The sequence below is a fragment of the Ambystoma mexicanum genome, chromosome 6p (genome assembly GCF_040938575.1).
Source record: "Ambystoma mexicanum isolate Mex_15411 chromosome 6p, UKY_AmexF1_1, whole genome shotgun sequence".
NCBI classification, from domain to species: domain Eukaryota; kingdom Metazoa; phylum Chordata; class Amphibia; order Caudata; family Ambystomatidae; genus Ambystoma; species Ambystoma mexicanum.
In genome coordinates, this window is record NC_090935.1 from 579184493 (window position 1) to 579198904 (window position 14412).

At 45.1% G+C, this 14412-nt stretch overlaps 1 protein-coding gene across 2 annotated transcripts in view; it reads right to left on the minus strand.

The window, feature by feature from the left end:
* Positions 1 to 5376: 5376 nt before the first annotated feature.
* CMYA5 (cardiomyopathy associated 5) overlaps positions 5377 to 14412 on the minus strand; it is a 538811-nt gene continuing 529775 nt past the window's right edge. For both annotated transcript variants that reach the window (XM_069627405.1, XM_069627406.1), the window contains exon 13: positions 5377 to 8576. In XM_069627405.1, the coding sequence (XP_069483506.1) occupies positions 8324 to 8576 (253 nt within the window). In that variant the 3' untranslated portion in view covers positions 5377 to 8323. The remainder of the gene's footprint in view (positions 8577 to 14412) is intronic.

Here is a 14412-nt window from a genome sequence, read left to right on the forward strand (position 1 = left end):
TCGATTGGGGCTGGCTGGTGTTGTCGGCCATTACAGAAAAGAGGAGCGAGTGGGTCACTAAATCCTGAAGTTGTTCCCATCACAAGCACACACTTCCAAGCAGCAGCAGAATCAGCAAATACAAACAGTTTCTGCATCAGTGGCTCCCCCAGATATTTTTCATAGGGGTGGCCTGATGAGGCCATAGCAAATCTTGGGACGGCACACAGGGTGCCACACAGGGGCAGATCCATCCTCAACATTTTGGCGGGGCTGGATGGCTGTTTTGAAAACTATTAGTGAGACGGGACATTAAACCTATTGTGCTACTGAACCCCCATCGTCCTAATGCCTCCTCCCCAAGCCCAGGAGGCTGAGTAGCTATCACGCTTTCCTTTGGCCCATTAGATCCATCCTTCACCCCAACTCACCAGAGGTGTAGCCATTATTCTGTAACAAGTGGGGCATGGAGCTAATGTAGTAGGGCCCACATTAAGAAGAGCCTGTAGAAGGAAGGGCACTTGTTCTGCCCCCAGCCAAATGCATCGGAGTGACTGAGAGTAGTGAGGTCAGGCGAACCAATCAGAGGGATGTGTCCCCTTGAGAAAAGGTTTTAAATAATGGGTTAAAATTGTTCATTTTACAGTACATTTTGTGATAAATTAGGTAAAAAGCCACACAGTTTACAATCGGTTTTGTAGGGTAAGAAATAAAACATACGTTAGATGCCAAGCCACCAACAATGTACAGGAGCATTTTCAAACACATTTTCATAATGCCTTTGCTCCCTATATGCCAGTACTCTGCAAGTGTAAAAAAGCATTTTCTGGCCTTTTGATCTCCTGAGGAGAGTCCACCACCAGTCCAGACCTGGGCAGAGTGTCACCGTCAGCAGATCTTAGACAGTTGCACATTCCAGCAGGGTTGGATTGGTCGGTCCGTTGGCCGGGCCAAAATCACTTTGAGGGCGAGGCCCTGGGGGCCGCTACCACGCTTGGGCTGGTTTGGGGGTTACTACGCCCCCCTAGTTCCTGCTCCCGAGCATATTGTTCGTCGTTCCCTCTTTCCTGGGCATTCAGTGCTGACTTTATTTTAGTGCAAGAGTTTCATACATTTCACTGTTCACTCAGAGTTGTCTTATACTCTTCTTTGTCGTTGTACTCTTTTTGTTTGGAATAGCAATCACGCTAGTCTAACGAGATAAACAAACACCTACACGAACGCGCCTTGTGAATGATGATGTGAAGGATGGATGCAGGCACTGGACCAAAAGCTGAGCGAAGTCTGCACCGCAGCTGGCTTGGGAAAGTGACTCACCAACTACAGTAGAAACCGTCTCCGTGGACGGTTGGCCCGTCTTCCGTATAATGCAAATACCCAGACGTGTAGGATGCATGCTTCACTTTCTTTGTTCCATTGGGGGCGACATGTTGTAGCATCACTTCATGGCCTTTAAAATACCCTGCACGGTGCAGCTTCCGCTCTCCTTTAACACAAACGCTGGGATATGGCCATGACTAGCTAACGTCACATTAATCAAAGCCAGGTCTCTAAAGAATGGTTCAAGTGTTGGGGAATCACCTGCTCACACTTTCTGTCGTGTGATCAACCAGTGCACAAAAGATGTTTTAGAGCGTGGGGCTCTTGATGCCACCCATTTCTGCATTTGATACACCAGCAGCTAAACACACCCTGGGTAGGCAGCTCCTTCTGCATAGTCCATTTCTCTCCAAAGCTCGGGACAATGTTCTTTACCATAATGGAGAATGTGAAAAAGCGCAGGGCTGCAAAGATGGGGGGGGTGAGGGTAGAGGGCAAAGCGCACTACGCTTGGGGTACACTGGAGATGCTTCCCCTGATACCCACAGTACTCCAAGTCCCTTGAAATGAAATTCGTCTATACACTGCACAATGTGCAAGGGCCACTGGTATTCAAGCAGCACGCGACTAGTAATTTGCAAAAAGTACACTTAACGAGTCCCAAGAAAAGGTCATCTTCCACCCTTTAAGAATTTGATTGTTTTTACGTTGGGATGGTAGACGTCGTTTTTCTTTGCGATCTTACAGTTTCATGGTGCTGTCGGGAGCTAAAATGAGTGATCACGAAGGAAACATTTAAGAATTTGGAGAGTTCACAAGCATGAGCGAAACAAACCCCAATACTCGTACTGCCATTTCTCTGCCGTGGTAATGCACTGCAGTGTGTTTCAATGTAAAGTCCATACTGTAATGTCATAATTTTAGAACGCACCTCTCCAACATTAACATTGGGAGCTATGTTGAATTTTACATGCATGTCAACTCTCTGCATATGTTTAAAGTAGACTTTACCACTCACATGGAATAGTGATATTGTTTACGTGTGTCCCTCCTAAATATATTTAACTTCCCGTGAAATATTTGATGCAATACATATTGCATAAATGCATGTATTTTAATGCTGAGATAGACGGGCTTGTACAGCTATCTGTGGGTATGTTGCTGGTGCTTGTTCTTGGAGGTTTGAGTAACACTGTTCAAGACCAGTTCATCACCTTTTAAGAGTGGCTAAATGTTTGAGGTCATACGAATGACATTAGTGTAGATCTGAAATTGTCGATTCTCTGACCTGAGTCACAGCAGCAAACTGGTCACTGTTACTAAAAATGAAGAGCAAAAGCAGACTAACATAACCAGGCCTGTTCGGGTTTGACCCTCTTATTGCTGTTTTCTGAGGTTCATGAAATTCAGCAGATGCCAGCATTGACAATTTTGTTAACTCATAGTCCCCACTCCCGCTGCTCAGCCCATGACACATGCATGAGATCACAGGTCAGGGGTGGGGGGGTGCCAACGATGCTTCCCGCCTGGGGTGCAATCTGTTGTAAGACTGGTCCTGATCCCGGGTGTCAGAGCTTTCCCAGTTTCTCTATTTTGCGCATTATCTCTCTCTATCTTTTACCTCTGCTAAAGTTTAGGAGGCGTGAGAAGGTTTGTTCCGGCACAACGGGTTGAAATGTCTTTTTGAGATGTAGGTTAAAAAATATAAAAGAAATAAACGCACTTCTGGTGACTTTTCTGGGGTATACTTTACATCATACAATTTACCGAGTTTGCGTCTGTAATTCCATGTTCTATTTACTTAGACATACGCTCCATCACGGATAGCCGTGAACTTTAGTACATCCCTTTCATTTCATTTCAGACACGCTCTGTTTGGGACTAGATCCCTCTTGCGTTTTCCTTTGGTGCAGCGTTTATCTGCTGTGTCGTGTTTTTTTCCCCCCCTTTCTTATCATCTTCCTTTTGTTTTGTTTTTTTAGTGTGTGGCAGACTGCAGATGCCACTAGGTCTGTTTTAAACTCGAATTTAAACTGTTTTTATTCCCCAAGGCATCTGTTAACAAGGCCTATCTATTATGTAAGTAGGTGCTATATTTATGCCAGTTGCTGTTGCTTTTGCATCAATTATCCATTGTACTAAGCACTGTATGAACTATGTGTGCATTCTTATTTTAACAGTAATTGTATAGAGGAAAGCGTGCTTGCCCAATGTACTCACGTCTGCCAAGCTTCCTTCTCGAGCCCTCCGCTCATCCACGTTCAACTCTCTGAGAGTCAGATGCTTCTCCAAGCAGAGAGTGGGGGTAGATCTCTTCCGCAGCTGGGCGCCTTCCGCTGGACAGCCTCCCTGCCTTTCCCAAACTTGAGCAGAACCACCTCTGGTTCCGGAAGCCACTCAAGACCTTCCTTTTTTCGTTTCTGCTTTCTCTCTTCCTCTTCCTTGCTGATGTCCCTGACTGCTGGACACACTGGACACCTGTCACCCACTGGAACTTGGGCCCAGGCTCCTGCATGCCCAGTTGCCCTTGCACTTAAGGGTCTGTATCTGTAACTCTCCAGTCCCCTGTCTCTCTGCACTTATGAGCCACCCTCCGGGCAGCACTTATTGAGTACCTGGAATTCTCCATCCTCTACCCCCTGGCACTTCTCCCATCCCTTCTCCTTGCACTTGCGCAATCTTAATGACACAAGGCCTAGGAAGATCGTTGTTTTGTCATCCTTCTTCTCCCCCTCCTTGTCTTCTCGCATAGAAGAAAGACTTGTGTACAGGCGCGTTATAAATAACTGATCATATCATATCAAGATAGTGCTGCTTTATTTATTTATTGTCCAATAGATAAAGGTTATTCAACCTCGTGTGTGTGCTTGGTTCATTCATCACTGTTCAGGTGTACAATTGTGTAACGTTTCATTATTGAAGGCAGTGTGTGTGCTGTCTACAGGACTAAGGGGATCTGGGGCTCGCTCTGAAAATGTTACCCCAGTGGAGGCACCAATTTATTTATAGACAGGTTGGGTGTTACATCTTTGCTCTCCCCAGATGTCAAGGCCATGCCCATGGAGGCGGTAAGGTGTGTGTACCAGAGTGGTAAATACGGGTTGAAACTATATATGATGATATATACCTGACCGTACCAAGGTACCCAACATACCCTTCCCATTGAGTGCACGCAGTAGATACCTTACATACACAATATGAAAGATGACGCTCTGTGTGACCCCTGCTTCCTTGTGCATTTTGTTTACCTTGTTGGCATCTGCAACAAGCTGAATTCCCCAACACTTTGTTTGCAAGGAGCAGCAAACACTTTGCCCTCTGCGTTCATGAATAAGCTGGTATCTCTGATGCATTTCCATTTTCAGAAGATGCTCTTGAAGAAACTAAATATGACCTCCCAGTAGTTGCAGACCACGTGATAAATGATCACAGGACCTCTCATAGAGCCAGTGTAGGAACATGCTTCCCTGATCCTTCAGTCATTTATCGCAGAGGCAGGGTCCCGTCTCTCATCCTTGAAGAACTGGCGACTGGTCCAGATGCAGAGCAACATCATGTTAGAAAGTCAATTGAAAAAACTCTTGTTGGGGGGGCGGGGGGATTTAGACTACATTTTTCCTGTGAATACACAGCCCTATGCAAGATTGGGTTCTTAGCACTTGCAGTCCTAAAGATGAAGGCCTTGATTCAAAAAGATATACACTGCAGCATATCGTGAGGTGGCCGTGAGCATCTCTGATTTGCACCTGCTACCTTATAACAGGTGCCAACAGAGCTGTATTTACACGTTACGCGAGTGGGGTATCCACCCCAAACAAATCTGGTAAGGGACATCCTGCCATACACACGTTTAAAGCTTACGTCCATGGACTAAGATTTTGCCTCATTGGGTGGCAGTAAAGATCCACTTCTGGACCAAAGCTAATTAGATGTTTACATGTTGAGAATATAAGGAAACTGCGTACAGCATGATGGCAGTTTATAGAACATTTGGAAGCACATGGATGCTCCTGGCATGCCTGCTGCAGCTTATTTTAAAAAGAGTATGTGATGCAAATAAAACCAAAATGTGATACATTTTACAGTAAAATACAAGCTACTTTATTGTGCCCACGGAAGGAATTCAAGTCACATTTTCAAGTCTTGCAAACAAAAGGAGAACAAAATATCAATATGAAATTAATTAGACGAAAGCAAGAAAATGCAATAAAAACAATCTGTCCATTCACAAAAACCATGAAAAAGTTCATAAGCTAATAAGAAAGATGATTACAGACAGCATATATGTTCTTACATCTGTTTATTTTATCCAGGAAACACCTTGGAAGCTATTCTGCAGGTATAGAGTAGAATGCAGCATCTGGGGCCCAATAAATGGTCCTCTGTCTGTTTCCGACGTGCCTCTTCCATGGTTCTATACCCCCACTTTCATGCATCTCGCGGTTCCATCTGTCTATTCCCAAATGAGTGACTTTATTTGAACTTCATATTATTGCGACAAAGAGGCTGTCCCTTGATGAGGAATGTTGCAAAATTTGACGAGTATTTTGGGAAGTATTTAAGACTTTTCGTAAAGGTCAGGGCTATTGCAGCCTAGAATGAAGGGCTTTAGTTTGTTGTGAGAATTGTCTACCTGTCATTGGATCCAGTTTGTAATTCACTAGCCTACAGTCCTTTATTCTTTCATTCTAAGCCAGGTGCAGCCTCAGGTAACCTCTGGCATTTGAGATTTATAAGCTATTTTACAGTAAAGATCCCTCATTTATATGAGCTTCTGTCTCCCCAAAGCATCCTCTACTCATCGCACACAGATCCCAGGGCACAAGAGCAACACAATAATGTGCAAAACACAGGGGTTTAAATCCTAGAGCTAACTGGTCACTCCATAAACAGGGAAGCATTCTACGATGCCAGCCTGAGCTTCAGTAAACTTTTTGTGGAAGTCACAAAATTCCAGGTCCAAAAAACGTACGTACATGCTTGAGATTTTGGGAGTAAACTTCCTCATGACAAAAGAAAGGCAATTTCTTTGTAAGGTAAACAGGACGGCTAGAATGCACGTGCTCTTTTGTTTTGTAAGTCTGACCAAAAAATGGAAGCCAAAGTACGAATTGGATTTGAAAACGAGCCAATCTGGCCACAGGAAGTACCTGAAGGGACTCTGGGAGACGTTCAATGAAAATAATAATACCATCAGCAGGTTTAAGAGCACTTCTGAGAATCCAATATCCATAATCTATGGTTTCAAATACTTTATGTAAGTCTTGACTTCCTATTCCCATTCTTTTGAAGATTTTGTCCTTTTCCCCAACTTTAAAAAGTCCCAAAAGAGTTTAACTGAGACACTGGTGGCATCTGTCCAAACCGAATGGTCACGAGTGCAACTCAAAACGAGGGACCTATAGTGTTTTATGCTTTAGGGAGTGGAGTATTAATACTGCCTGTGTTGTTACTACGCCATTGACGCTATAGCATGCTGAACGGAATGGCTATTTTGCGAAATTCAGCTAAGAAGATTCCAGTAGGATGGCAAATCACGTGAAATAAAGGAATCTTGCCATTTCTGAAGAGCAACCGCTAGACCCCCAACTTTAACCCGTGAGGTCTCTGCGGGCGGGCTCCAGTTGTAGAGGGTAGCGCGATTGAGGTACTTGTCTACGCCAAGCCCATCCTGTAGCAAAACAAAAGGAAGTGTTGCAACACAGAGGCGCTGTTTCTCTTGTGGCGTGATTCGTGTGAACATTTCCCTGCTGCGCAGCCACTGTTTCTAACGGGCTGCCAGTGTTATGATGGACACATCATTCTGTGTTCCATTGCTGTGGAACAGTAATCCTGGGATAAAACTGGACTCTTCATGAACTCCCCTTCAGAGCTGTCTTTAAGCACAGCTTTATAGATAATATATGTGAAAACACACTTTAAAAAACATAGTTTGGCCATATCTTTTCAAACATTTTTGGAGGTGTGGTGCATACCTCAACTCTCAAATTCAATTCGGAAAAGATGCCAGTGAGAGCAGTACTCTTGATGTAAGTAAAATACAAGAAAGCCGCCAGATTGAAAGTCCCCAGGAAGACAACTTCTGGGAACATGAGGCCACACAGCTAAAGGAGAACTTTCCCGCTGAATACAGGTGTACTAAAATTGTGTTTTCCCCCTAAAAGCGCACACACAGAGAACCCACCCCACACCCCACCCTTTGCACAGCTCATGACATCCTTGTTTCAGATGCAAATAGAGCAGCACAGGGAAAACTCCCATGATTCTGTGTTGCAACCTGAGTATGGTCTTGAAATTAAAAGACAAAAGTACAAATACGGAGAAGAAAAGTAAGCCAAAATGAATAACTAAATTCAATCTGCCTACCTTGGGCTCACTGCACCTACCATGGGCCTGTCACCATGAGGTCTCAATAATATGGCGCAACATGAGAATTCAAAATAAATAATAAATATTAAATGAGAAAAGCAACCAAGTCCACCCATAGCGGGTTAGTTTCATTCAATCTATAGAACACCAACGCCAGAAGCGTTATAGTCCACAAAACAATGCAACACAGTTAGGACACAGTGAACAGGTTCTAATAATCAACGCAGTTCATCAACGACTGTGATCAAAAGGACTAAAGAAAGCGTAGAAAAAACGACACAATTAGATTCTTGATAAACCTGCCTTTAAAAATTTGAGAAATTTACATTTTAAACCTCATTGATGTTTTTATTGCTCAAATGTAACCAATTACCATATTTTTACCACTACTCATATGTGGTCATTTGTACAGTAAATTGAGAACTATGCGTGTGGTGATCCGCACGAGAAAATTTTAAAAAAGCGATCTACTGTAGCATCGTATTTGGTACCACAAAAAAATTGCTTCTCATGCATTTGAGTATAACATTCTTCTCCACGCCCACAATCCCCAAGCGCTTCTTTCTCTTGAGGAACGCTACATTACGGGGCGACTCTGAAGGCCCAGAGGTGTCTTCTTGGACAATAGATCTATGAACAGATGTGGATGGAGGTGTTAGCTGAGCTTTGTAAACGCTGGCATTTCGACCCCTGTGTGCAGGTGCATCTCCCCTGGCGCCTCCAGAGCAAAGGCTGGATGGGAGGAGTTGGTGAACCTGTGTCTGATGGTGAACAGTAGCTGCTTCTTCTCGACGTTGAAGAACACAAGCCTTCCATTGTTGTAATCCAGAAGAACGCCAATTCGAACAGGGTGCTCTGTCAAGAGGACATCATTCACGGCCCCGTTATGGAGGAATTTGTAGTTGAAACTGAATAAGGCAAAACAGAAAAGGCAGATGAAAGGAAATTCCCAGATAGAAGATCATGAGTTGTACAGGTCACCTGCATGCATTGCACACATCAACAAGACTGATCTCCAAGTAAGGCGGAGTTCAGCATTTCTGATAGATCATCACTAAGACTCTCTACCAGAGAGAACTTCTGGACACACTTTAAAGGAAAATGTATCTAAAAAGGAACATGTATCTATGGAGTGAACCTATATGGTTAATAGTGCCTGAGTCTGTGGAAATTACATGATTACCCTCCAGACTCCGAAGAAACTACATTTTTGCCAGGAATGGATAAAGATCTGGATTTGGTTTAAATTAAAATGGTAGCCATCAAAAAATAGGCTTTTGATAAACCATACTAAAATACCAGGGCACATTTTATTTTTGTGGCAGACACGCAGCCATTATTTTCCCTAGCCTCACAATTATTTGGCAGGCCAAAGAGAACACTTGGAAGGAAGCACACTGCTCTTTGATATTCTGTAGGCGACATGGAACCCATCGTCTCCATCCTTGGACCAACCACCAGAGTTACAGTGAAACAGAGCAATCTGCACCTGAGAGGAGAGGCAAGGAAGGAGATGAAGATTGTAAAGAGATCATGAAGATCGGCTATTAACGTGGAGGCCCACATATACAGGCCATTCCAAAAACATACATCCATGGCATACTGGCCCTTTAAACTTCATTAATCTTCCGTTTTAAATGTCATTGCAAGGGAGTCTGCACAGGTTCATCAACAGTGCTCTTACAATCTGGACACTGTAAGGCAATACAGAAGGTCGGTCACGACACCCGTTCCCCCGTCTAAGCATAAAATTGCTATATGTTCTCTTTACTAAACAGAGTTCCCTAAAAAGGTATTAAAAAACACTGACACTGTGGAACAGTTTCCTGCTGTATCAATAAGTTGAATAATGGGCCCCAAGTTGCTAATGGAAAGATGGGCAGACGTAAGTCAAACACCTAACAGACATCCAAGACACTGCACCCCTTATGGACACAACTAACCAGTGCACACGACCGTAACCCCACACTAACCTCATACGACGCACACACGCAACATAAAACACCAGCACACATCCGAGGTACTGAGTCCTATCCTTACGATTACAAGAAGCCCGGTCTCTCAACCAACTTCCACACGCAAGACAGCGCACACAGATGCCAGTTTCTCCTGGTTCTGAACCTATCCTTTCATCCTATCTTCACTAACACAACCCACCCTCTTCGCTTGCAGAGCCACGTGAGTGCCTGGTGACCGCCCTGGATGGTAGCGATGCGTGGTATAAATCAACATAGCATAACGTAACATAACTTAAGTGCACATGGGATTAAGAGTTACAGTGAGTCCTATTAACTTTGTCTAACAAGTTATGGTTGTTTAAAGAAATTACAAGAAATATTGGCACATTGAAAAAAATATGTGAACGAGTTGCAGGTAATACTGAGACAAATGTATAAGCTGCTTATGAGGAAAACTCCAGTAATAAAAAGAGAAATCAAATACCATACTGTGAAGGAGAATGTTCCCATTACAGGAATATTCAGCTAATGCTCGGTCTTGTGACGACCACATTATGCTCACTCACGGTCGTGCTGCGGCTCATCAGTCTCACGACTGTGCCAAGCAAATGCTTGCTATTATGAATTTAGTGACTCCCCCCACTTCCGTTCCAATCAAAATAATGAAGACATGCTTGTTTATCGTTTGGAAGCTCATGATTAGACATCTCAAGGCCAGTGTCAATTGCATTGCCTTCGGTCTCATCCAAGTTCTAATGCAGTGCCACATGCATCCCCCACACGGCAGTACACGGCTACTTTCCATCACATCCTGGCAAATGGATTCCCAAGGACAGGACCTGAAGATCAGCCAGGAGAAGGGAGGCTGCAGATCTGCTTCCATGTCTTGCCATTTCTGAGAAGACCTGTTCTCATTCCTTGGGTGAGAATCCTGAGCTTATGAGATCCCTTGCGTTTTCGTGGGCTCTTTCTAACCCTCACATCCTACTCCACTCCCAGGAATACTGTCTCACTGATATGCTCTCCTGCCACGCCTCGTTTTCTATTTTCCACACTCTTAAGTGGCTATGCAGTATTATTATTATTATTATTATTGTATTTATTGAGCGCAGACCTAGCTTCGAGAAGGAATTGAGTGCTTTACAGAGGTATACACCAATACAGATACATAACGGAGTGCTTTACAGAGGTGTACAACATTACAGATGCATAACCGAGCACTTTTCACTGGTAACAACAGAACAGATAAACAACGGGGGGTAGGATACAGAGGGGCACAGAAGAGGGTTACAGCTGTACCGAGTGGCGGGGAGCAGAGGCGCGAGTCAGATGGCACGAGGGGCGACGTGATGGCCTAGGTGTTGAGGAGGAGAGACTCCTTGAAGAGGTGGGTCCTGAGTTCTTTTCTGAATTGTAGAAGCGTGGGGGCAAGTCTGATGCAGGCGGTGAAGCGGTTCCATAGTCTTGGGGTATAGGCAGAGAAGGCTTGTTTTCTGTTCCTTTCCTTTTTGCAGCAGCAGATTGTAAGTCTGCACATGTCCTGGCTGCTGGTGGGGCACAGTACACCGGAGATGCAGAGTTTTGCCATGAAGCAGCTGGTTGACTTGAGGACGACTGCCTTATAAATGATGCAGCAAGAATTGAAGGGGATGTGTGCGTGCAGTGAGAGCCAGTGAAGGTCGCTGAGGGCCGGGGTGATGTGGTTGTATCTGTGTAAACCCTTGATAAGGTGTGCGCCCACATGAAGGATACTTCTCAGGGGCACAAGGGAGGATGACGGGAGTCCTTCAAGGAGTGCATTGCCCCCTTCCAGATGGGATAGGGCCAGTGCTTGAACGGTAGATCTAAAGCTGTCTGGAGTGAGGATGGGATTGACGTTTAGCAGGAGGGAAAGCTGATACAAAGCTGTCTGAGTTTTCTTAGCTATGTGTGTCTTGAAGGAGAGATGTTTGTCGATGTGGAACCTGAGGGACTTGGCGCAGGAGGTGAGCTTGGGTGTGAATCTCTCAGAGTTCATGGTTGATAGTCAGGTCTATATGTATGGGTGTTTAGTGCTGTTGGTGAGGAGTAGGAATTCGGTCTTAGAGGGGTTGAGCTTCAAGTATGCACTGGACATCTAAGACCGGATCAGCGAGAGGCATTGAGCCTATGGATGTCCTTGATGGAGTCGATCTTGAGGAATAGCTGTGTGTCGTCGGCGTATTGGTGGATGTGGATGTTTTATGTGGCTAAGAGGGCTCCCAGAGGCTCCATGTATAGATTGAAGTTCACTGGGAAGAGGATGGAACCCTGCAGGATTTCACAAGTTATGGGTAGAATTGGTGATCTAGAGGAGTCCATCTGAACAAACGTCTTGCGGTTGCCGAGGTAGGACTTGAACCAGCGTAGGACAAGGTTGCTGATCCCCATGTGCCAATGTAGGGTGTCCGTAAGCGCCTGGTGGCCTACTGTGTCGAAAGCTTGCGAGAGGTCAAGTAGAACCAGAAGATAGGGGTGGCTGTCGTCAAGGATGTTGAGGGCGTCGTCAACCACCTGTTTGGTTGCTGTCTCTGTACTGAATCTGGGTCTGAATCCGGATTGGTAAGTTTGGAGGAGATTGTTGGTGTCAATGTGTTGCTGCATTGGTGTGGCTACTGCTTTTTCGATAATCTTATGTAGGAAGGGAAGATGGGTGATGGGGTGATAGTTAACTATGATGTCTGGATCCAGAGTGGGTTTCTGTAGCAGGGGGAGGATATGTCCTGTTTTTAGGGTCGATGGAAAGGTGTCTTGAGTTAGAGAGCTGTTGAGGATCTCCAGGTAGGGAAGGAGATCTTCTGCAGGCAGGGTCCTGAGGATGGATGCTTGGAGGATGTCATCTGTATACGATGTGGCTTTGAGGGCATCCGTGATTTCTACCAGATCCTCTGCCGAGAGTGTCTTGAATGTTGTCCAGGGTGTTGAAATTTCGCAAAGGGGGATGTGAGGTGGGTCTGTGGATGCTGAGCAGACATCTATGTGCAGGCGAATTCTGTTGATTTTGTCGATGAAGGTATTGATGGCAGTGGATTTTCTCGTTGGAGTGTGGTAAGGCAGGTTTGGGTAGAAGGTTGGCGCTCTGCTTGACCACTTTGAAGACTTGACTGCTTTTTTTGTCGGCTTCTGCTATGTATTCTGATAGTAGGAGGCCTTGGCTGTGTTGATTAGTTGTCGGCGGGTTGCTTAGCGCCAGGTTGAATGCAGTCCTGAAACGGCACCAGGTTTTTTCTTGTTTCCTGATTACTTTTTTGCTGAGTTTGAGTTCATGCGTGTACCAGGGTGCTGATGGTTTTGGTGTAGGTGTAATTGCACACTACAAATGCTCAATAATAACATGAAAAAGTAAATGAAAGATGTAGAAAGGGAACGGGCAACATACCACTTATATGGACATCGGCAGAGCTTCACTACTAGGTTATTACAAAAAATTCCAACAAATCGGGGCAAAATAACTAGACTTTCTCCTGACTTGCGAGTTCCAATTTTGGTTCCAAGTAATTTAAAAACTGCATTTTGTGGATGGCATAACTCCCAAAATAGAATTTGCCCATGCAAATGGCTTCCAGCCAACCACCAGATCAGACAGATGGCGTATTGTGGGAATGGCTGTGGAATTCCTGAGTGCAGCCAGTATTTAACAAAGAAATGCTTCTGTTTCCACTGTTCATGATCTCCCTGTCAGAGATCCCTCTCAGCGGAAGGACCAATGCTAAAGGGTGTGGGGGTGTCAGAACAATATCAAGCCGCTCATATAAATACTGAAGTACAGAATAAAAATCTATTGGCCTCATTACGAGATGGCCGGAACACAGTAAAAGTGCTGGTAACAATGGACCGACCAACTACAACTTTCCTAGTAGGGGATAAGGATATACTTACAGTTAAGAGCTGGAGGTAAATCTGACCGCTAACAACAAAAAACTGCCTGTATTACCGGCACGGCCAGTGATAGCGGCAAAATCCCCTCATAGGGCTTCACGACAAGTCTTCTGGTCCGGAAAGAAGGGTGCCGGTAAGCTCATCGGCACCCTTATTTCCGGACCGGCAAACTACGGGTTTGCCTGCCTGAGCTGCTGTTCCCAACAGGTCTGACTCTGTCACGGTAAGCAAACCTGTCAAGGAAACACCAGCACCTTTAACAATGGTGTCAGTGCTTCCATGTCCCCACTCCCATAGTATGAGAATGTGGATTATAAAATTACCGGCACCTGACTTCCCGGCTGCCGGACTTGTAATAGCCTGGTGACACCGGGAAGTCAGGCGCTGGTAAATTATTACGGGTCTGGCGGCAATCCACTGGTATGGTATGATATGATATTTTATTTGTATTGCGCTCGTACACAAGTGCTACAGAGCGCGACAAGGCAAGGGAGGGGAATAAGGCAGAACACAAGAAAAACAGTGATCTTACTAGGCCCAGTGACATTGAGAACGCGCAAGTGCAAGAGAGAGGGAAAGGGGAAAAGTGAATGGCAGGGGGGAGAGGTGGAAAGTGCAGAGCAAAGGAAAAACAGATAAATAATAAAATAAATACATAATAAAAGCCACAAACAGTGGTAGTGCGGCCAACAAGTGGCAAGTGCTGGGTTGTGGCAGCAGACAGGGTATGTCTGATAAGTGCTGGAAATAAAGGGGGGCTGCATGGTTACAGATACAGACCCCACTGTAGGGATTGCCCGGAGGCAGCGCGGGCGGGTGGCAGGGTGACCAGGTACCTGGGCCCGGAAGACAGAGGGTAGGACCATTTGCACGGTGCAGAGAGAGAAAA